Genomic DNA, 25,036 nt, shown 5'->3' with positions numbered 1-25,036 from the left:
ATTAGGTGGTTGGTGGCAGCGGAGAGTTGTGGGGAAGATGTGTGAGAGTTGTTGGGGATGGGGGGGATTTGGGGGGAGATGTGAGGGTGTAGGGAGATGTGGGGGAGATGTGAGGGTGTGGGGAGATGTGGTGGGGTGGGGTGTTGGGGAAGATGTGAGTGCGGGGGAGCTGTAAGGGAGATGTGCGGATGTGTGGGAGCTGTGGGGAAATGTGGGGAAATGTGGTGGAGCTGTAGGGGAGATGTGGGGGAGATGTGAGGGTGTGGGGAGATGTGATGGTGTGGGGAGATGTGGGGGAGATGTGGGGGAGATGTGTGGTGTGGGGTGTGGGGAAGATGTGAGTGCGGGGGAGCTGTAAGGGAGATGTGCGGATGTGTGGGAGCTGTGGGGAAATGTGGGGAAATGTGGTGGAGCTGTAGGGGATTTGTGGGGGAGAGGTGTGGAAGGTGTGGGGTGTGGGGGAGCTGTGTGGGAGTTGTGGGAAGCTTTTCTACGTTTCTGCTTTTTGGGAGCTGATTTCACTGTACGGCTGCCGTCCCTATACCTAACTCTATCAAAACGTCTACCATTATCCCTATCCTTAAAATTATCCCAATCCTTGTTACTTGCCCTGCCCTTAACACTACTTTTATACTTAACACTACCCTGTAATACAATAGCCATACCTAACACTATCCCTGTTACTGCAGATATTTTTATCTATAACATTTAATAAAATCATAATATTATCTGCGCTTTCGTCGTAACTAACACTATACCTTTCCCTAAAATTATACCCATACAAAATATTACCTTAATACTAACTTGATCTCTAAACTTAACACTATCCTTAGTATTATCTCAGTCACCAAACTATCCCAATGAAAGACGCCCCTAATCCTAACACTTACCATACCTACGACACAGGCAGTGTTTCTTCCAGACTTTTTTCTCTGGGGGGGGGGGGGGGGGGGCAGACAACATTTTCCGGGGAAGGGCGGACAATGGAAAAAGTATATATTTTCTATATAAATTCCATTTCGTGGTCGGATGGGCGTGGCGCTAGACTTTCTTCGGACTCTGGACACCAGGGTACCACAGCTAGCCGTACAGAAGTTCTTAGATTGTAGGTAAAGCTGCTCGAAAGTAGAATAACAAATTGAGATGGATGTTGGCCTAAGTGAGCTTTTAAAATTGAAACTGTGCGATGTGAACTAGAGAATATTTTACCGTATATTGCCGAGAAGTAGGCTGTACTCTAATAGGGCTGTGTGTTTAAGATCAGAGTTTCTTTCAGTCATCGAAACTTGCAAGTGCCACCCGAAGATAAAAATCTGAAAGAAACACTTATTAGGATAAGGACTATGCTTTGTTTAGGTTAAGATAAACAGGTGGTGTAGTTAGGTTCAAGTTTTTGGTTTTGCATAGGGTCTAATGTTAAGTACTCGCTACACAAGTTTATCTCTACCACTGCCAGTGTTTCTTCCAGTGGGCACTTGAGATTTTCGGGGGGGGGGGGGGGAGGGGGGGGGAGGGCGCAAAATTTCTGGGGAGGGGGGCGGACACTGTTAAAGGTATATATTTTCTATATAAATTCCATTTCGATCGGGGGTGGGGGTAGACTTTCTTCGGGCCCCCCCCCCCCCTCCCCCCCCCCCTCCCATCCGAAGAGATGCCTGGAAGAAACTCTGATCCCTGCCACCCCCTTACGCCACCCGTCCTCCCTCCATAGCGTCACTGGTAAACTTCGATTCCTGCTGATCAGGCCTATGCTGATCACATCCCCATTGTTGGCCGTGACGTCACACTAGCAGCTTGCTACCGGTGCCAACATAACTTGACACCCACTAATTACTTCCGCTTTTTCATGCACAAAATAAAATAATCCAAATTAAATTAGATTAAACAATTAATCGTCTGCTATCGATACCTACTTTTTCAGAAGTCGTGTCACGAATGGATAAGATAGTGATAGTAGATTTAGCAAGCGATAAACCACAAGATGAGCTGAAAGCATGCAGAGAGATTCTAGTAAACTAGACCAACCGTGATAATATACTTTTTTTTTAAATTTAGTTCTAAAACAGCATCAAGCAAAATCTTTTTTTAATTTGATTTAGTGATTATTATTTTTAATAACGTAAAAACAACGTGAGACAAAAAATATTAAATTTACTATTTAAATGTCAAAATTTAGGAACAATAACACAACGAAAGTATTTGAAAATCAAAAACAATGATAGACTTAGAGGCCTGTAAACAAACGCTATACCTCCATGCCAATCAATATAAATGTGTAACAAATGCACTGCTTTCAAAAGAATAGATTATCAAAATAGAAGACTATGGCGTTGATTTAATTTTAATATCGAAAACGTATAGGGCCTAATATTGTGTGTAAAAAATCTCATATCAAAATTCTGATGGTAGCCTAATGTATTCGGACTGTGAAGGATAACTCATCATTTTTCTGCAGCAAGCAGTGGCGAGTTGTCCTCCCCTTGACTAGTGGCAGTCAGACCAAACACTAGCCAGGACTAGCCCTGTCTGTCCCGACAAGGGCAGGCCACTCATCATTCAAATGGCACGGGTTATCTCATTAAAAGCTCTGTGATAAATGAAGAAAAATACGGGTTGTCGGACGTGGCAGTTATTTAAACATGACCGGAGATCCTAGTGAAAGTTTACGCTGGTGTGGGTTAAAATATGTGCAAGTTTACTGTGGTGTATAACTGTGTGTGAGAGAGGGGGGGGGAGAGATGAAGTAAGGTGTGGATGCGGAGAGGGGTGAGGGTATTTATCATTAAAACATCCTTAATTAATTATCCCGAGTTTCAACCACCCCTCTCTCTTCATCTTCTTAATCGAACCGTGTAATCCTAATCGTTACTAACTCTATCAAAATTAAGATAAAAGTTAACAGATTTTTTTTTAAAACTATATGCATAGCCGCAATAGTTTTTAAAAATAAGTATTCTCATTAAATACATATTGATTCTAAGTTGAGTTTTTAAAAATAATTTCAGTCTAAGCACATAACGTTTCGTGTTTATTTTTCGTCACATTATATTCAGAATATGAAAAAACAATTACAAGTAAATGATTGTAATTTAATTAATTAAAATTATTGCAGTGCAAAATACATAAGGTGTATTTAATCTTACACTGGCGTTCAATGAATACATTTACATTTTTTAGTTGTATTACGTGGATTAAGTAACTAACCTGATCTTAAAATCACTAATTCAGAACATAGTAAACCCCATTTCCCCGTGTTGTATTAGTATTGGTCTGAGTCTGCTTTAATGGGTTAAACACAATCTTTAGCAACAACATTTAAATTGTGCTTTCCCACCTAAATTTTTCCTACTAGAAATGAATATTGAATTATTTAGGCCAAGGTCCCACATTAGAAATACTTTTACATCAACAAAAATAAGTGGGGCTTTATATAAGGGTGACCATTTGTTTCTACAACAAACGCTGTAATTTTACAGTGTTAATTAATTAACATTAGCTCTCATCATGTCATGTTCGGACGTTGTTTACTTAAAATGGGTACCACACTAAAATATCAATAAAGTATGTGTTTTTTTTCCTTTCAATAAAATGTGTTGATTTGCAAATGATTAAAACAAATTTACACATTTAATTATTAACAACACATAGCCGACCAATGTTGATAAGTCTTCATTTGTATCTGCCTGCCTATACATATACAGTTCGTTGTTTTCCAATTTGTATTATTGGCCTCATTTATAAAATAATAGGCCTAACGCAGTTTACATATAGCCTATATATATATATATATATATATATATATATATATATATATATATATATATATATATATATATATATATATATATATATATATATATATATATATATATTGCTTTCAACTATTGGCCATAAGAATAGCGACCTGTGGAAACGTCTATGTTGGTGATTTGTGTTTGCCTGAGTCCTCCGCACGTGCAGCAACTCCAATTAAGCGTCTGCTGCTCACAGAGTTAGCTCCCTTGGGGTGAGCCCCACACCAGGGGGCGCTAATATCCCTAATGCAATCCCAGCAGGACTTCCGGCCAATTACCCCGCTCGGTAGCCGTGTCAGGTGACGTCACGGCCCTCGCGCGGGTCCCTCGTGATTCTCGCGCGGGCTCGCGATAACACCGATGATGGCGGTAATGATCGCCGTGACGCGAGTGATGATGATGGCCCGTCCAGGTAGCGGTGTCAGACCGAACTGACGTCACATCTCCGAGGGTCCGGCTAGCCGGAAGTCGTGCCAGACGAGAGATTTGATGTCTCTCTTGGAGTTTTGATCGTTGCCAGACACTCGGCAGCGGCTGAGGCCAAATTGGATGCCGCGGAGTGTGGTTCGAAATTTGGTTTGGGAACCTGGTGGCTGATTTCCGTGGGTACGGAAAATACAGTGGTCTAAGTGAAAGTTTCTCCTAAACAAGGGGTTGTTCACAATCATCGTCTTGCTATATCTTTACAAAGCGTCACAAAATAGTGTTAATGCCCTGAAATAACGTCACGCTTTCCTGTAAATGCACCTTCCCCCCACACACACACACAAATAACAAATTTACTGTTTAGAATTTTTAGGCAGATCATGTACAAATTACGTCTTTGTAAAAAAAAATAATAACGAAAAATATCGTTAAAAATAAATAACTGCTAAGAGTCAGTTTAAAATTACTTTTATAAAACCCAACAGTTTGACGGCAAATTTGTGTAATACCCTCCTCTCGTATATGGCCTCTTATGGTCATCTAAGCTATTCTATGTTCGTCACCCACCCCCAAAGAGCTGTGTTGTAGTTTATGCAACAACCTTAAATCTGAGAGTATTTTTAGACTCAATTGTTGTATTGGGGATAAAAGGGGTGAGTGTTTGTTGTACGTAGTAACCTGCACCGCCCCCTAAAGTTCACTATTCGTGTCTTCATGTATTGGTCTTCATGTTAAAGGGCATATAAACCAAAAGTCAGAAGCAATGGCTTTCAATGAGAGAGGAAAAAAAACAGATATGCCTAATATTCCTAATACTAGAATCCATAATGATTAAACTTAAGTTATAGAACCATTAGTAGTTATACAGTATAACAGTTTTTCAAGCGATTTTTTAAGAAAAAAATATTTAAAATAAAATGTTTAAAAGCTGCACATACATTATGCTATGATTTGTTGGGGGGGGGGGGGGGGGGGGGGTTAAAGGAATGATACCACCATCGGGCTCGGGGAGGTTGGTACTAATCTCACAACTTCGGAGGTGTGGTATTGTAACTTCTAACGCCAATAGAGGAGATGGGCGGTACTAACAAATCTGGGGTGTTGTGACTTATAACACCAATACAGGAGATGGGTGGTACTAAAAAATCCAACAGTGCAGTAGGTCAGGTGTGTGCCACTGACCCCTCATTCAACAACTGTGGGTTACCAAAGTCGCCCCCTCATCGTCTACAACTCATTCTAATTTGTTTCGATGTTAGAAAAACTCGAAACGGAAACGGAAAGGTATTTTGATTAACCCTATGTGGGCTGTTCGTTTTCATTAACATCATGGAAGCTAAAAAGATTGCTAGGCCTAACAATTAAAAAAAAAACGTGTTGTTTACTTATCACTGTGTAAATAGTAATCACGGTGCAACAATTAGGACATGGGAGAGATAATTAGATCTCCGTCTAATCACGCTAGTGAAACAAACATAATCTAATTAACATAAGCCAGGTTTTTTAAGCTACACCTACTGTTGAGGAATGCAGGTGTAATCGAATGAGATTGGCCTAACGCTTCTCTGTTTATATTCTGATAAGGCAAACAAGTTTTGTTAGCCTACTTTATGTTGAAAATATTCTTTTCGACAGGACTATTTGTTGTAATGGCCAATTATTGGCATTTTGAGATGTAAAATACACCGACTGTAAGACTACACCTCGTAGTCGCATGACTGGTTTTTGCAAGACTGGGCCAATAATGTGTTTAATTTTGTTCAAAAGTACATAGAAACACTTACTATTGACCAGCTAGAGTTGCGCCATCTACCCTGTCTATACCCTAACACTGACCCTAACCCAGACCCTATCTCTCTAACCATAACTCAAGTCCGGACCTCCCTTAACCGTAAACCTAAACCTGATCACAATCCTCATCCTAACCCACACTGGCAGCAGAAAAAAAACATAATGGTCCTAAAAGACAATGTCAGCTGTTATTAAAAGTCAAAGTTAACTCTTATATAAGTCAATATTAACTTTTATAAAAGTTCCTTTTCAAAACTGACGGTCTATGGGGCAAGTGAAATAGAGTTTACTTGTTTCTGTGACCTCGGCATATGAAGAGATAGTGTGGTCAGCACTATGCCCAGCTGCCTTTACTTTCCCTAGCGTGAGTTAGGTACCCATCAGAGTTGGGTGGACTCAGGGACGTTCCACTAACTTGAACCCGGATTCGAACTCGAGACTTACGGGTTAGCAATCCAGCTCTCTACCAATATTACAATATTACAATATTAAGGGGAAAGGCTCCGGTAAAATACTCGTTAGAAAAAAGCTATTTCTTTACTAATTTTTTTATGAATTTTCAAAATTTGTGTCCCTTCAAAAAACTACATTTTGGGGAATTTTGGGGCATTAAAACTAGTGTTTTTAATTGACATTAGATTGCATTTAATGGACATAAATCTTGAAAATTCATAAAAAATTAGTTTGAAGATATGCACTTAAAATTTTTAGCTGAGTGCCCCAAAATATAGAAGAAGATTATGAATTAATTGTTTATTGGGCTTAAAATATAATATTTTATAAATGGTGGCAAACCTACGAAGGGGTTAATTTTTCAAGATGGCCGCCGTTGTTATAGTTACCAAGATTTTTTCACCAATTTTTTTTAGTGGAAATGCATATGCGGATGTATCTTAATAAAGCTGTAAAGACATAACTGTTTTCTAATGAGTATTTAAAAAGTTTTTTTTTTTAACCGGAGCCCTCCCCCTTAATTGTTATAAAAATCAATGTTACCTGTTAGCCCACATTAATATAAATAAGTCAATATTAAATTATATTAAAGTCAATATCAGTTTTTATATAAATCAATATTAACATTAAATATTTATGATGTCTTGAAATTGTCGTCCACAGCTTGTGTGATCGGATCCAGCGCCTGCATGGGTCGAATGTTCGACACCCTGCGATTCGACCAGCCCCCCGACCACCCCACCCCGGCGTCCCACACCCACTGCGGACGCCCGTCCCCGGAGCTGGAAGACGTGAAACACGACTCTGACTGCTCCAGTGCGGACCTGTCCGGGTCGGAGCTGGAGAAGGAGCGTAGCAGCAGTATCGAGGGCGCCCTCAAACTGGACCAGCCCAGCAAGCCCCTGCACGTCAAGCTGGTCAACGCCAGCGCCCAGCTGGAGATGAAACAGCTGTGGGATGAGTTTGACAGCCTGGGTACCGAGATGATTGTCACGAAGCTGGGAAGGTAAGGACAACTTTTTATTTTGTTTTTCAGCGCAAGTCAAACAGATCTGAATGAGTTGACGGGGAATTCCCATTTTAATCTTGAAGGAAATTTTTGATAAGAGACTCAATAACAAAAACACATAAAATAAAGTTTTGAAATTACACATAAAATAAAGTTTTGAAATTTGAATTATTATCAACATTGCCATGAAGCTTCTAATTCCTTGCTGGAAAAGTTGAGAAGTTTCGGGAAAATTGGTTATACACCCTGTTTTTTGGCACTGGAAAAATGAATCTTATTTGGTGTGAGTTATTTCTGTCAATACCCTGGTGAGAAAGGGCTGCAGCTGTACCTCTACAGAGGACTCTGTTTTGGGCAGCTCTTTTCATTTGAGCCCTTTTAAGCCCAGCATTCCTTGATTCTCTTTCTTCTCTCCTTCTCCGTGGTTGCCTTCAGTAATATTAATCGAAACTAATAATTCAGTTTAAAATATAAGCAAATTTAATTATAAGCATAATCTAACAAAATTGTACAAGTGAGGCTTGGGACCTCTGGGAAGTGGGTCTTGTGTGGTGTGGAACCCTATAGATGTGGGTCATGTGTGGGTTGTGGTACCCTATAGATGTGGGTCATGTGTGGGTTGTGGTACCCTATAGATGTGGGTCATATGTGGGTTGTGGTACCCTATAGATGTGGGTCATGTGTGGGTTGTGGTACCCTATAGATGTGGGTCATGTGTGGGTTGTGGTACCCTATAGATGTAGGTCATAGATGTGGGTCATATGTGGGTTGGTTAAGTGAGGTCCGAATATGGGGCTTGTGTGAAATCGTGCACACCTGGTTCAATCTCAAGTGAGGCGGAATGGCCCAGAGCTCACCAGTTAGACCCTACTTACGGGGGTCATATGTGAGATTAGTTAAAGTGGTTCACCTGTGAAGTGTGAGACCCTACTTACGGGGGTCATATGTGAGATTAGTTAAAGTGGTTCACCTGTGAAGTGTGAGACCCTACTTACGGGGGTCATATGTGAGATTAGTTAAAGTGGTTCACCTGTGAAGTTTGAGACCCTACTTACGGGGGTCATATGTGAGATTAGTTAAAGTGGGTCACCTGTGAAGTGTGAGACCCTACTTACGGGGGTCATATGTGAGATTAGTTAAAGTGGTTCACCTGTGAAGTGTGAGACCCTACTTACGGGGGTCATATGTGAGATTAGTTAAAGTGGTTCACCTGTGAAGTGTGAGACCCTACTTACGGGGGTCATATGTGAGATTAGTTAAAGTGGTTCACCTGTGAAGTGTGAGACCCTACTTACGGGGGTCATATGTGAGATTAGTTAAAGTGGTTCACCTGTGAAGTGTGAGACCCTACTTACGGGGGTCATATGTGAGATTAGTTAAAGTGGTTCACCTGTGAAGTGTGAGACCCTACTTACGGGGGTCATATGTGAGATTAGTTAAAGTGGTTCACCTGTGAAGTGTGAGACCCTACTTACGGGGGTCATATGTGAGATTAGTTAAAGTGGTTCACCTGTGAAGTGTGAGACCCTACTTACGGGGGTCATATGTGAGATTAGTTAAAGTGGTTCACCTGTGAAGTGTGAGACCCTACTTACGGGGGTCATATGTGAGATTAGTTAAAGTGGTTCACCTGTGAAGTGTGAGACCCTACTTACGGGGGTCATATGTGAGATTAGTTAAAGTGGGTCACCTGTGAAGTGTGAGACCCTACTTACGGGGGTCATATGTGAGATTAGTTAAAGTGGTTCACCTGTGAAGTGTGAGACCCTACTTACGGGGGTCATATGTGAGATTAGTTAAAGTGGTTCACCTGTGAAGTGTGAGACCCTACTTACGGGGGTCATATGTGAGATTAGTTAAAGTGGTTCACCTGTGAAGTGTGAGACCCTACTTACGGGGGTCATATGTGAGATTAGTTAAAGTGGTTCACCTGTGAAGTGTGAGACCCTACTTACGGGGGTCATATGTGAGATTAGTTAAAGTGGTTCACCTGTGAAGTGTGAGACCCTACTTACGGGGGTCATATGTGAGATTAGTTAAAGTGGTTCACCTGTGAAGTGTGAGACCCTACTTACGGGGGTCATATGTGAGATTAGTTAAAGTGGTTCACCTGTGAAGTGTGAGACCCTACTTACGGGGGTCATATGTGAGATTAGTTAAAGTGGTTCACCTGTGAAGTGTGAGACCCTACTTACGGGGGTCATATGTGAGACTAGTTAAAGTGGGTCACCTGTGAAGTGTAAGACCCTGAGAATAACCCAGCACCCTTCTCCCCCACCCCACCCTCCCCGTACAGGTGTCGGCCTATCTCATGCTCACACACCTGTTGGTGAGTCTGGAGTTAAGCTCGAGCCGTGAGCTCAATCTTTTACGGCTTTTAAAAACAGTTTACGCTCGAGATTACCCAGTTCTGCTTGCTTTTTTTCTTTTGGTCTAGCGAGATCCAAGATGGCGGACGTTCAACGGGACTTCAAACGTGAGACTGTAGTGGGTGTTAGGGTGGCTGGATGGATGGGTGGTTGGGTGGTTAGGTGGTTTGGTAACTGAGTGGTTAGGTGGCTGCGTGGATGGGTGGCTTGATGGTTCGATGGCTAGATGGTTGGGTGGTTGGTGAAGGTCCATATGATTGGTGTTTTGTGTGGCTAAGTTGATGTTTTCAACAACAAAAAATAATTGCAAATAGTCTTTCTTAGATGACATTCTTTCAGTATATTTAGTTTAAGTATGTCCCTGTGGCAATCGCTTGTTTCAACATTGTATGTGTATAACAGTGTGATTTTTTTCTGTCGAGTCTATTGTCTGTCTGTGTGTGTGTTCGTGCTTTAGGGTCTGCCTACCCCAGACAGTGATAAGGTTAAGATAAGACGTGAAAGGGAAAGTTTAGAAGAAAAATATATCGGCGGTATAAATGTGTCAGTAGGAAGGCTCTATATTTACGTGTGGGAAACACGATCAAATGCTATTAAAGAAGGTCATATAGACATACATATATATATATATATATATATATATATATATATATATATATATATATATATATATATATATATATATATATATATATATATATATATATATATATATATATATATATATATATATATATATATAGGGCCTATATACAATTATTTATATATATATATATAAATATATATATATATATATATATATATATATATATATATATATATATATATATATATATATATACGCCTATATATTTATTTATTTATTTATTTATTTATATTTGTATAAATATACTAAAACTAGGTGATGATCTTGGCAAAAAGGTGACTATTTTTCTAGAGGACGCTTATCTTAAGAGTCCTACAGGGCGCCCAATCTTGATACAGGGCGCCCATTCTGCCCTAGGGCGCGCAAGCTCCCAATGTCCCACCGTTCTCACGGGGGCCCTGTGTAAAGCTGTAAATGGAGTCAGTTGTAAATTACCCGCGGAATTCCCGAACGCGAGCAAGCGCAATTAATTCACGGCACTCGCTGAGTATCGCGGTAATTAATTTCTAGTTCTCGTGTGTTTAGATAGGCCCTAAACTCGCCGTAAAAACCTTATCAAGGGGAGGTCATCCAAGAAGCGACGCACGTGGGACCAAACGAAGGGAGAAAACTCACTACCGATTTCAAATGCTAGGGCGTGTATCGGGGAGGGTGGGGGGGGGGGGGCGGTTAAGTGCATGGAATAGAGAGAGAAAAATTAGAAAGATAGAGAGACGGGGCGATAGTGTGGAAAAAACATGGGCGTGACATGAAAGATTAAAAGACGAAATGAATGCGTTTCTTTTGGGGCTGAGGCTTGGTCACGTGATAGCTTTGTTTGTAGTGTGACGGGGGGATTCGGATGTATCGGGGGATGCAATCCCAGCATGCATGGCACCGCAGTTAAAACGACAGCAACATTTCTTTGCAGAGTTAGTTCATGTGGGTACCAATCGATTATATCGCGGGGCGTAAGAGTGTGTTACTAATTTTTAGCGCAATTTCCATACTGACAATTGCGATTATTAATTCTTTCTGGATGGATGTGTGTCCGCAGCTTTAAGTCGTATCTCCTCCTCAACGAAGCAATATCGAGGACTAGTTCCAAAAGCAAATATGTTAAGCAAGTTCCGAGGATGATTGTGGGTCAAAAAAATTCCCGGAATTCCTTCCTGATTTTCCCGGAAAAGCCAAAAAACCTCGAAAAAAATGCTGCAGTTTTTGGCCCATATCTCGGCAACCAGACCACTTAGCGACTTGAAACATTTACCAATCGATTTCTGCCATAATTTAGAACAATATTGCCGAAGAAAGTTTTCAAAAATATCCTTTCGTTCGGTCATAAAAAATTAATTGAGAATTTTTAAACTGAGCATCGTGTAGGCCTTGGATGATATTTTTAATTTAAACTAAGCATCTTGTAGGTTTTTAGCGCAAAAAAATATCCTTTCGTTCGGTCACAAAAAATTAAAAATTGTTATGGGTAACATAAGGAAATTTCGCTTAAATTGTCACTAGACTGTTTATTAACTTGTTTTATAGTAAAGCTACTTAATGAATGACTTAGATTGCGATATCTAGTAGCCTACTATCGTTTAATTGCGATCAATTTAATGGAGTGACTTTAGGGTAAATATGTTACTTGGTTTGTTTGTTGTTTTTTTTAATAATGTTTTGAAAAGGTTTTTTTTTTACTATTTGATTGTTAAGCTACTGATTGAATGACTTAGATTGCAAAAGCTAACAATAATTGTTTTTCTGCTATGTAAAATAGAGTACAATCTATGCTAAAACTAAAACGATTGCCTTCAAAGATCTGGAAAATATCATCATAAGCTACAGACTACAGACTGTAACTCATAGTAAACTTTCGCAAGAAAATCTGAATTCAATACTAGTAACTTCGGTATTTCGTGTGATTAACGTTTAGTTCACACTTGTAACCAAGGCAAACAAATTCATTTCGACAAAATCATAAACATATAAACAAAATTCCTTAAATGGGCACAAAAAGCTTCCATTTCTTACAAAGTTGAATGACTTAAAGTATACAATTTATTGTCTCCGTCAAACGATAAACAATGTTTGCTATTGAACAATTTTAAAAATGTATTTATAATTAAAATTTCAATAAAAATTAATTTAACTTTTTTTGTCAATGACATTTTTAGTCAAGCGACACTTAGCCTAAAATTAAGAGATCTCTGCACCAACAAGGGGTCATCCATTTATGACGTCCACACGACGAGGGGGGGGGGGGCGGGCTGAAAAAAAATGACGCGAACGCGTGTGGACGAGGAGATCCAAAATTTGTGGACGTCATAAATGGATGACCCCCAACAGTGTATCCTGGGCCCTAACTAGATCAACTGTGTGACCGTCCAAATGTAAACATCCCTAGCAGACGATCGTGTTGTCTCCGGTCGAGTTACCGCCCCTTGACCTCGCCTGCTCCCCCAGTTGTCTGCTCTTGAGTCAGAAGTTATTCAAACAAAACATGAAACTTCCATAACATGAGGCGCAGCGAACCCTGAACCCTGGGGTTCCACGTCCATGGTTGGTCGGTTCCCCGCGGGTTCCGTGTGCTTAGCTAGAGCCGTTCCCCCGGGATCCTGGTCACGGATGGACGGTTCCCCGTCTAGAAGAACAATAAACAATTTACCGTGATGCAGTGCGGCTTGTACTGCTGGGTCACGTGGTCGATACCTCTCTAGAACAACCTGCAGGACCGGATCACGTGACAAAACAGATCTAAATTTAAATAGCAGACTTAAGCTAGACGGAGAGTAAGAAAACAGTCTGCTATTAATAGAACAGACTAGAAAGGGGAAAAAATAGAATTGCCTGTAGATTGTCATTACAATTTTAACAAGATACCGGTATGTGATTCATTGACATGACAGCTTGACATTACGACATCATGGCGTGACATCATAAAAAGGCATCAGCGCATGACATCGTGATCTCATCCTGTGAATGCGCGTGTTTACAAACCCGAAATGTACTTGTTCAAATTCCGCTTAGGTTCCAAGAAGGGGTGGGGGTGGCTTTAAACTAATTCTTTGCACACCTCGAAATTTAACGTGCATTTATTGTCAAGCCATATCATTAGATGAACTCTACTCCCTCTGTCCTAACCAGATCAACGAATACTATATTCCACGCACATTTCACCATACAAAAAATCAAACATCTCGCACCGTGTAACCTCTCATGACTTGGCTGGTACAGAACCAAGCATTTCTCGAGGCCAATGACTTTCCCCCTGCCATGAAACTAAATTTACTCACCCTCCCGAGGGACGTCACGACGAGTGAGGTCCTGAAACATGAGGGGGGATGTCTTCTCCGTGCTCATCTACGTCACGCTCACGGGGGTGCTACATATTTTAGTACACCCCCGGGGCTCCCCTCCCAGTTGAATTACAACTTATCGTCTCAATTTCTATTCAGAATGTTTTTTTTTAATCATAATCTACAACTATTCCTTGTTGTTTTTTTTTATATATATCGAAAAAAAATCAGTAAAAGTTATTTCCCTTTATCAAGAGTTGTTTCCCTTGAACAGGAGTTTCTTCCCTTATCAGGTTTCACTAACCGATGTCTCCAAAGTTTGCGTTTCGCTGCACGCATGTATGTAAAATAATTTGAATTGTTTTCATTTCACCGGCGCGTCCCCCGGTTGGCGCCTAATGACCCGGAATTGATGGGTCTTTGACGAGAGGGGGGATTCTAGGTAGGAGATGGTTCTAGAGATTTGAAAAAACGATTGGTCTGGAAGTTTTTTTTTTAAAGGATAGAAGGTTGTTCACAACATGTGTTTCGGCGTGTTGTGAAGCGATTAAAAAAAAACATGTCTTCGTAAGATTGGAGAGTAGCGTGGCGTTGATTTGATTTTAAGAAGCTGTAAAATGTCAACTACATCAGCTATACAACTTTGTGGGTGCTTTTTTATGTTTCATATTCTGTGATAATGGAGTTAGATGTGAAAGTGTGGGTGGTGGGGGTGTAGATGGAGTCGTGCGAGGGGTGGGAGGGGTGGGAGGGGTGGGGGTTTTCTACATAGAGGTAGGTTTATGCAAAAAAAAATGTTTTTTACATTTTAATTGAGACGAACTATAATATTAACTTTATAAAGTGATAATGGTTTAAAAAAACACTAATAATATGATTAATTTGATTTTTTGAAGAATAGGCTACATGGTTTGTTTTTCCAAGAAAATCACCGTTACCATGGTAACTATGCATGACTTTTTTAGTATCCCACCCCCACCCCTTTCCCCACCCCGACATTTCATCAGATATTGACCTAAAATAATACAAATTAGTTAATTGATTATCTCTTTGGTGTTGAATTTTGTTCCTTTGTTGTTGTTTTTTTTTGTTGTTTTTTTTTTTGTAATTTCTTTTATTGTTGTTTATTTTCAATATAGATACAGACACATGTCTTGCATTACTTCCCGAAAATTAGGTTTAAAAAAACTAAAAGTCAATGAGCCTATTCAGCCTCCAAATGTACCCATTACGTGACAAGTGGTGTGTGTTTTGGGGGGGGGGGGCTTTATTTGGCTTTCACCCACTTTAACACTAAATTTTAATTTTGTCTACTTTATGAAGCCTTTTATTCTACCTACCATCAAATTTCTAAAATAAATAAACTTCAAAAATATTTTTTTATATATATATTTTGGAGCTAATTTGTTTCTTTTGTGAAGAGGGGGAAGACAGAAGATAGAACCGGTCTGTGGTCTGACTCCTCCAGGCACAAATTGAGTGCCGAATCTGTTTACACTGACGACATTTTCAAGTGGCTCTGGGGAGAATTAATCGTCTGCTAACTAGCAAACACGGAGGGTCCGACAGCTGGGGGCGGTTTATGTCCGTTCTCTGGCCGGCGCCAGAAATTTTTTGGTTACTTTCAATGTCAGTTGGGTGTTTATGTTTTCCGGTTTGGTAACTTTTGCTTGCCGGTTGGTAACTTCTGTTTGCCGGTTGGTAACTTATACTTACTAGTTGGTAACTTATACTTGCTAGTTGGTAACTTATACTTGCTAGATGGTAACTTATACTTGCTAGTTGGTAACTTATACTTGCTAGTTGGTAACTTATACTTGCTAGTTGGTAACTTATACTTGCTAGTTGGTAACTTATACTTGCTAGTTGGTAACTTGTAATTGCTAGTTGGTAACTTATGCTTGCTAGTTGGTAACTTATACTTGCTAGTTGGTAACTTATACTTGCTAGTTGGTAACTTATGCTTGCTAGTTGGTAACTTATACTTGCTAGTTGGTAACTTATACTTGCTAGTTGATAACTTATACTTGCTAGTTGGTAACTTATGCTTGCTAGTTAGTAACTTATACTTGCTAGTTGGTAACTTATGCTTGCTAGTTGGTAACTTATACTTGCTGGTTGCAACTTCTGCTTACTGGTTGCAACTTCTGCTTGTTTTTGTTAACTTCTGTTTGCCAGTTTGTAATTTCTGCTTGTCGGTTGGTTACTACAACTCGCTTTTTGGTAAACTTTACTTTCTGGTTGTTTACTTAAACTTTCTGATTCGCTGCTTCTATTTTCCTCGTGGCCACCTTAGGCAACTTTAAGACTACAAGATTAATCTCAACAGGATTACGATCACTAACTACTGAATATAATTAAACGTTAACATTTGATCAAACAGCTTGCCAATGTCCAGCTATCCTAAATGGCAAACGAAAGTATTACTGTTTTACCATACCACTAGTCTTTGTCTCACGAACACTCAAAAACATTTCCCAAGTAGGGCCTACACCTCACATATTAAAATTCTTTTCACTTTTTATGTGTACTTTCATGATACATACAGTAACCTTGAACCCCCATAACCTAGCACAAAGCAGTGTGTACATTTTTTGTTGTATAAAATAAATACGATCGACCATCTGGTTTCCTGAACACGGCTATATGATTCTCTCTAGGGGGAGATTGAGATTTTTTTCTTCTCTGAGAGCCAAAGCCTAACTTCAATGGCGTCCATATCAACACCAGGTTTCCTCGTTTTAATAAAAAAAAATATTATTATTTATTTTACAAGGAATTGTTACAATTTCTTTGTTTGAAACTGAAATTTAATTTAAAAATACAGAAGCCCCCATCCACTCCCCCCCCCCGCCCCCAATCAAGAAGAACTGTATCCATCCCCTACCACCCCTACTCCGACCCAGTAAAATAACAAGAAATATTGTTTCACAACATGTTTGCTTTTTGAAATACACACCAAAATGTTACATTAATTTTTTTTTCTCTCAAACACCTCTAATCACAACAGAAAATGCTGACACCCCCCCCCCCCCCCCATTTCAACACGCGCACATACACACACCTTCCCCATCTCTATGTAGCATTTACAGACGATAACTTAATTTTTATACGTAACTTAAAACAAAAAGTTTATAACATGCAATCCTAGGAAATTTCTGATGCAGGAAAACTCACGGCTTTTCTGTGTTTTCTGCCGGACCCGTCCGGTCCATTAACTGTCAGTGTGATTAGATTTCCGGCGTCTGCCGGCATGACTCGCGTCAGGCGGGACGACTCTTGTCTGACTAACAAATCTATTCACACGTCGTAGCCTCGAGTTATCTGCCGCTAGTTTTAATATCTCTGCGAATTTTTCGTTTCACCGCGTCAAAAAAAAAAAAGGTTGTTTCCGTCGTTATTGCGAATAAAATCATCTGCTACAGAAATAATTTATGGTTTTGTAAAATTAAAAGATATTTTATACACATTTTACGGAAGTGGATTTGTAGATAATATAACAGTTTAAAATAGAATCCAAAATACGCTTTTCGTTTTTTTATGTATGTATATGGCATTTCCACTTTAACGAAAGTTTCGTACTTTGGACTACAGCAACAGTTTTATTATGTCAACTCGGAATAATGATAAATGACGAACGATAACTCTTCCGACACCTTCCTGGATTAATGCCCCTGTTCTCATAATGCCTCCCCCAGACTGAACCTCAGTGGAAGGTAATAATATATGGGGAACCTCGTTTTGAAACATGGCATGCTTTAGTGTAAATAGGGGCTCTGTTATTTTAGGTGCATAGGCCTAGACTTCTAGTGATGCATGTTTTCATGTGACGTCACTCATCAGATGTGGAAGTTTTGTTGATGTTGATAGTAGGGCTATAAATAATCGACGTGTCATTGCTTTAGATTCAGTGTTATAGTTTTAGAGTTAACGTTAGAGTTGGTATTTAAGTTAGGGCATGTGTATGGATGTTGCATACAGCTGGGTTTAGAGTAAGGGTACTTTGTTTATAGAGTTAATGCGGTAAATTAGATCTCCATTAATACTTGGGGGGGGGGGGGGTTACTGCAGTTCTCGTCTTTACTAGCGTGGTAATCTTACTTCAAACAGTAACTGTTACTTGAGAGCTAGGTGTGACCTGAATGCTACTTGGTTATTGTCTGCTTGTTTTCTTTAGGCGTGTAATTCGCACTGTGCTGTTCATATAATGATAATTAAGATTAATTAATTTAATCCGTTACATCTTATTTCACGACATCGCCGGGGGGGGGGGGGGGGAGGTCTCAACCAACGTTGTCCATATCAGAATGCAATAACTGTGATTTGTAAAACGATTAAATTTTCAGATTAAGGGCACCAACATTTACGTATATTTAGAATTCAGTGAGATAATCCTTATTAAACAAAGTCTACTTGTTGAGTCTATACGCAACAGTATCTGTCAGATATGCATCCACTCAGTGTAGTATTATAATAAATTATAAATCGTAGTATACTGTAATATACTGTAGACCAGGGGTTCCCAACCCCGTGCCCGCGGGCGCCATGGCGCCCGCCGAACGATTCTTATGTGCCCGCCTCTCACTATTCGACAGAGACAGATTTTTTTAATAAACATTGTTGAATGGTTGAAGGGGATGGAAATCGAAAGTTTGAGGGGAGGGGGTTGCAAATCGAAAATTTGAGGGGGGGGGTGCAAATCGAAAGTTAGAGGGGGGGGGGTGCAAATCGAAAGTTTTGTCCCCGGGTGACGGGAAGGGTCGCTACGCCTCTGGAAGGAGTTTGTCGATTTAAAATAGGTGGTGCCCGCCACCCTATCGATATTTTAGAATGTGCTCTAGAGTCAAAAAAGGTTGGGAACCCCTGCTGTAGACAAACGGAACTTTTCTTTTATGTCGTACAAGGTGGCCGTAGCGATGCCTGGTCATCAAGTCTAATTATCTAGCTGTTTAGGTTAGTTTACACAAACTGCGAAAATCAGAGCGTTTAGGTTTAGTGCACGGATGGGCCATAGTTCTAGTTTTAGTGCAACCCTAGTCTATCTGTGAACTAAACCAATCATAATATATTGGTAATTATACATATAATATATATATACATATATATATATATATATATATATATATATATATATATATATATATATATATATATATATATATATATATATATATATCTAATATATAAAGCTCAATTCTGTAACGCATATGTTTGTCGTTGGCATTTCTACGGATTTAAGTGTTAGATCAATTATCGTGCGCATTTGTCTAAATTTATGAGTTAAAAAATTACTATTAAAAGTGTTGGGAAATCATTTTCATTTTTCAAATTATAGTAATAATTGTCGGCATGTTCATTAAACACAAGTTTTAAAAAAAATATCATCTTTTACAAAAATTCTAATTATGTTTTTATTTAGTCCTATAGCGCTTACTTCCCTTTGATAAATTAGGCAAAACACAATTACTTCCCTTTATGAAACCCATTGCATTAGTTGAAAAGCATTTACTTTTTAATTACTTTGTTTTGGTGTTGGGAAAAAAATAATTACATAATTAGCGGGGATTGATCAAGTGCAAATGTTTTAGGTATTTTACGGATAAGCTTGGAGTATTATAATTGTTCATTAAATTGAAACAGGCGCGTTCGTTTAAGTGAGTGCAAAAACTATGAATAAGTTGGGGTACTATAGTCGTTTATTAAGCTAAAACAGGCGATTCTGCCCCGGGCGTTTATGTTCGCGTTAGTGTTTTCTTTGTGTTTAGGTGGGTTTGCGTTAGTGGTTGCGTTTTGATTTGGTTCGTTTTTGTTCTTTCTTTTTTCGTTTTTGTTTTTTTTTTTGTTTGGGTTTGTATTTGTGTTTTTGGTTGGTTTTGCGTTTGGATTTGGTTTGTTTTCGTTTGCTTTTTCGTTGTTTTTTTTTTTTTGGTATTGGTGTTTGTGGTTGGGTTTGTTGTTAGGTTTTTGTTTTCGTTTGTTTTTTCTTTGTGTTTGTATTGGTGTTTGTGGTTGTGGTTGGGTTTGTTGTTAGGTTTTTGTTTTCGTTTGTATTTCTAATTGTGTTAGCGTTATGTTTGCGTTTTGTTGTTTTGGTTGGTTGTGGTTTGGGTGGGCAATGCCGGGTTTATGATGATTACTAAACACACAGGTAATGGTCTTTAACGGAAAGGTTTTTCACAGAAGCCAGAGCAGGGCCTGGCCGGGACGGCTAGTATATATATATATATATTTATTTATTTATTTATTTATTTATTTATTTATTTATTTATTTATATATATATATATATAAAACAAATAAACGTTTAATTATAACAAAGTTTTAATGTACAAACGAAAGAAACGAATTACATTTGAAAAGAAAACCAAAGGGAAAATAGCTACAAATGGGAAGGAAGGGAGATAAAAAAAAAGTACTGGTGATAAAGCCCAGACACGTAAGAAGATCTGAGAGTTACTTCCCCGTACGCTTTGGTTCAGGACGATAAAGAGGCAGGTCCCGCGTCTGGCTTTAGCAGACGGGAAAGTAACGGAAAGAGAAAGGACGGTAAGTCTAACCTCTCAGAAGCTTCTAAATATTTAGACTCGCTCGCTGCTCGGGTCCTGTGGCTAGAGATTATCCAGACAGATAATCCTAATTGGCTTCAAGAGGGGTGGGGGAAGTGGGGGCGGGGAGATTGAGCAACCGGTACAGTGGGTAGAGGAGGAGGGGTGGTTTTCAACACCTGATGCCCATTGCTACTTTGCGGTGGATTTGTTTCCGTTCTTTAAAAGATTCTCTGTTGTAGTTTTTATCTTTTTAAAGATTTAAAATGTAGATTTGAATTAAACTTCTAACTAGAAATGTAGCTAAGTGTGGTTGGGGTTAGGGTCAGAGTTAGGGTAAAGGTAGTTTTAATTTTTTCAAGTCCGATTGTATGTAGTGATACTTGCTAACGTCATCTGTGTTAAACGCATACCACGAGACCAGGCGAGATTAGACGAGAGTGAACGAGACCAGACGAGATTGGACGAGAGTGAACGAGGCAGACTGCAACGAACGAGACTGGACGAGACCAGGCGAGATTAGATGAGCGTGAACGAGACTAGACTGTAATAAACGAGGCCAGACGAGATTAGACGAGAGTGAACGAGACTAGACGAGATAAGACGAGACCAGGCGGGATCGGACGAGAGTGAACGAGACTAGACTGTAACAAACGAGACTGGACGAGACTGGACGAGACCAGGCGATATTAGACGAGACTAGACGAAAATTAGACGAGATTAGACGAGATTAGACGAGGCCAGACGAGATTGGACGAGAGCGAACGAGACCATCTGACTCCGACGAAAAGAGAACCCGGCCGTTGCGTCATGTAAGCAAACGGGAATCACGTGTTTACTTTGGTAATTGCTCTCTCGTGGAAACAGATCCAGCAAAAGTATCCATGTGTCCACGGCATAAACACTCGTGCATGACCCGTGAGCTCTATTTCCGTTGTTTGCATCACAGAAACTCACCCCGCGCTTTAGGAAACTTTCTTGCCGGAATTCTTTTTTTACAGTATCAGTTGGCTTTTATCTCGCATTGTCGAGTATTTAAAAGATTAACTCTGACTTTTGTCAAAGTATTTATAATTCTCAAGGTCTAGTCCTAGGGTAAATTACATCAAAATCTAATGTTTGTTAATATATTATTAAAACTTCATTTAAAAGAGATAAAACCGATACATCCATAGGGTACTAAAGACTTCTGAGTTTTCTCCTTACTCCCAGGTTTCCGTTTTTCATGTTTGGTTAGAGACATTTTGTGCAGACTTTCCGGAAGTGACGTAAAACATATGCCGGTTTTTTAAGTGCACGGAACAATATTTTTTCCAAACTTCTCGGCGCCACTGCGCATGCGTCATAATTTGTTAATCAGCGGCCGGATTGTCTGTTAATTTTCAGGTGACAGGCGAAACATTGGCCAGGTTTATACAACTCGTCATTAGGGTGGCCAGTTAGGGTTAGAGACCGATAAAGGTCAGGGGCACTTATTTAAGTTTGAACTACCATAGCCCAACGCATGACACCATCTACCCACAAAACACCATCTATCTCACAAAACACCATCTAAACAACATCTACCCATTAAATACCATATATCCACATAACACCATGTACCTACCAAACACCATCTACCCACTAAACACCATCTATCTCATAAAACACAATATATAAACAACATCTACCCATAAAATACCATACATCCTCATAACACTCCCCCAAACAACATCTAAATACCATCTATCCACCAAACACCCTCTACCCAAGTAACACCCTCTAACCAAAAAATCACTGCCCACCAAACACCATCTACTCACATAACACCAACTACATACACAGCACCATCTCCCTCAAACACCAACTACCCACTAAACACCATCTGCCCATCCCACACCATCTATTCACATAACACCATGTACCTACACAACACAATCTCCGTCAAACACCATCCGCCCATCCCACAACATCTACCCACGTCTAACACCCACCCACCCACCGCTATCTTCACCATCACTTCCGCCTATTACCAATGTAAGACAATGCTTTACTTTCCTACCCGGGTCACTGGGTACAACAATGATGACAGTTCTCGAGACTTCCTCCTCTCTCACTCTCCCTCATACCCCTCCCTCCCCACACACACACACCCTGCACCTGTTCTCTGTTTTTGCCATTGTTTATTTGCGGCTGTTCTATCAAGATCGCGATATTGTCAAGAACATGCTACGGCTTTACGCATGTGCAGGACCCACAACTGTGTAACTGTAGTTTTTTTTTCTTCTAAAAATGTTGAGTTATCTCCCCTCTTATTTAACCATTTGTTTGTAACGGGAAGACTAGAGTGAACAAGGATGGGGAGGATGCGGAGAAATGTGAGGGAAATATTTAACATGAAGAGTGTACTTTTTAGATTGGTAAAACATTGAACTATCTACTAAATAGTATGTCAATAGTACTCTATAGGCACAATCATTCATAAAATACTGAAAGTATAAATTGAAGTACAGGTTCATACGGGGAAAGTTGTATTATTACACCGGCATAATATGCAACTATTCAGGTTGTTTGAATGAGTCAATGAATTAGGTTTGATGGTTATATTGTGATATGTGGAGAGTATGATGGGGTTAGGTTTTTGAAACAATGATGGTAAAATAAGTCGTCCGAAAACTTAGCAACATCATAAACTCAATAAGTTGTTGCGTTTTTCTTGCTTGTAATAACAGCGTTAGTAATCCAAGCCTTAACCTTAACTCTAATCCCAGGGCTTGTCTTGGCCTTAACCATAATCTTAGCCCCTAACCTGAACTTCAATACTGTCACAAAAGGCTTGAATCTACATTCGATATTCTTTTCTTGCTTCCAAAAATTACAAAGATTTTAAGCTTTTGTTTAAGGTACATAGATACAGTCATGTCTAGACTAAGGTTTGCCGTAGAGTTAAGACAAAGATTATGGTCAGCCCATTCAGCATAAGTTTAAGACAGTGGCGTAGCGACTCTTACCGGCGCCCGGGGACAAACTTTCAATTTGTCGCCCCCTCGGAAACAGCCTTTCAATTTTCAAATTTTCAATTTGCACCCCTCCCCCACAAACTTTCAATTTGCACCCCCCCCCCCATATATTTTTTTTATATTTATAATGCAAAACTGCAGCTAAAATGAGATTTTAATTTGTTTTTAAAACCCATTTTGGCGCCCCCTAAGGCAGCGCCCGAGGACATTAAAACCGCCCCCCCCCTCCTCGCTACGCCTCTGGTTTAAGAGCCAGTTTAACAAGTGTTTGCAGCTTTGTAGAAGGACAGAAAAGAATCGAAAACTGTTAATGTCGCCGATGATCAAAATCACGGTGAGATAAAAATAAATACATCTACGGCCATTTTGATGAATTGTTCACCTTCACAACCAATCAGCGGCGAGGACGGAGCAAGTGGCGGCTCACGGCTCGGGAGTAATGGAGCCAAGCTGCAGCTCATTAGAGCCGTCAACCCGCGTCACGCTCGCTCGACGCCGTCTCGCGTCCTGCGTCATGGGATCGACTGCCTTTTTGTGGGAGAGTAGTCGATTACTTACTTTAGTAACCCGGGTAGTTGTCTCAATCCCAAATAACACACACATACATGCACACACACACAAATACACACACAAACATACGCATACATACACACAATCATTAAAAACCTGACAAAACAGAAATAATCAAAGTTGATACCCGAAATTATACCTCCCCCCCCCCCCCCCCCCCCAAAAATATATATGTTAAAATCTAAGGTATTCGTCAGCGCTGAAAGAAATCATTCTTATACATTTCAGAATTTCAATGCAGCGGCCCCTATTAAAGGATAACACTGTAATGGAGAAACGTTCACATTACTATATATATATATATATATATATATATATATATATATATATATATATATATATATATATATATCTGCTGCGTTCTTACTTGAGTTTATATCGGAGGATTTAAAAAACAAATCCAACTTCATGGGTGAACTAGACTTTGGTATCCGGATCTGCGGTTAATATTTGTAACAATTAAAAAATATACGAGTGTTCCAATCCTAGTGACCATTTCATACGTTTGTGGGAAAATCCGATGCGTAGTATCGAATACAGATCAAGTAGAGAAACTCTCTGCAAATCGCCCATCAACGAGTTGCTACCCCTGATAGGCCGTGTCACGGAGGACAACTCCTTCCATTCAACAAAGGGAGATAAGCGCTCTCGGCGTGATTCTCGGCCCTGGCTGCGAGTTATCGCCCGCGCAGCATCTGAGCTGTCCGTGCAATTGACAATGATATATGATTTCACGCCCGCGGAGAGTTCCGCGAGGATCGGGTGGGGGGAGGTTCTTGGCGGACGTCGAGAAGCTGTTTAACGAGGGGGGGGGGGGGGGAGTTCGGGTGGAGCAAGGGGGGGGGGGGGGGCTGGGCTGAATAATGAGTTACATCAGTCAATTGTTTAAGGCTGGCGTTAGATGTCTGGGTGCAGGTATGTTGGTACGGTTGAGGTGGAGGTATGGCAAAAGTAAAGGGTAGTAGGGAGGTGGTTATTAAGTAGCTTTAAAGTAAAGTACAAGTCTGTCATTAGGTCTAGATCTTTAATTTCTTTAGAAATAAATACAAACAATAAACTATGAACACATGAACAAATATATTTGTTCTCGACAATAACTATAATGTCATCGTTATTGTGAGGTCTAAAGGTTAAAATTACGATTAAGAGTTATCTTTCACCTAG

The 25,036-nt window shown here is 39.9% G+C and overlaps 1 protein-coding gene across 1 annotated transcript in view; it reads left to right on the top strand.

Moving 5' to 3' along the window:
* Window positions 1-25,036, top strand: part of LOC131940249 (T-box transcription factor TBX1-like) — a 44,509-nt gene that overhangs the window by 6,007 nt on the left and 13,466 nt on the right. Inside the window, exon 2 of the mRNA XM_059298886.1 lies at window positions 7,128-7,470. Coding sequence (XP_059154869.1) covers window positions 7,128-7,470 — 343 coding nt within the window. The remainder of the gene's footprint in view (window positions 1-7,127; window positions 7,471-25,036) is intronic.

This window comes from Physella acuta, unplaced genomic scaffold (assembly GCF_028476545.2).
Source record: "Physella acuta isolate Inbredline_101_S28 unplaced genomic scaffold, ASM2847654v3 ptg000313l, whole genome shotgun sequence".
NCBI lineage: Eukaryota > Metazoa > Mollusca > Gastropoda > Physidae > Physella > Physella acuta.
The sequence above is the reverse complement of the archived record's forward strand: the minus strand, read 5'-3'. Positions and strand labels throughout refer to the sequence as shown.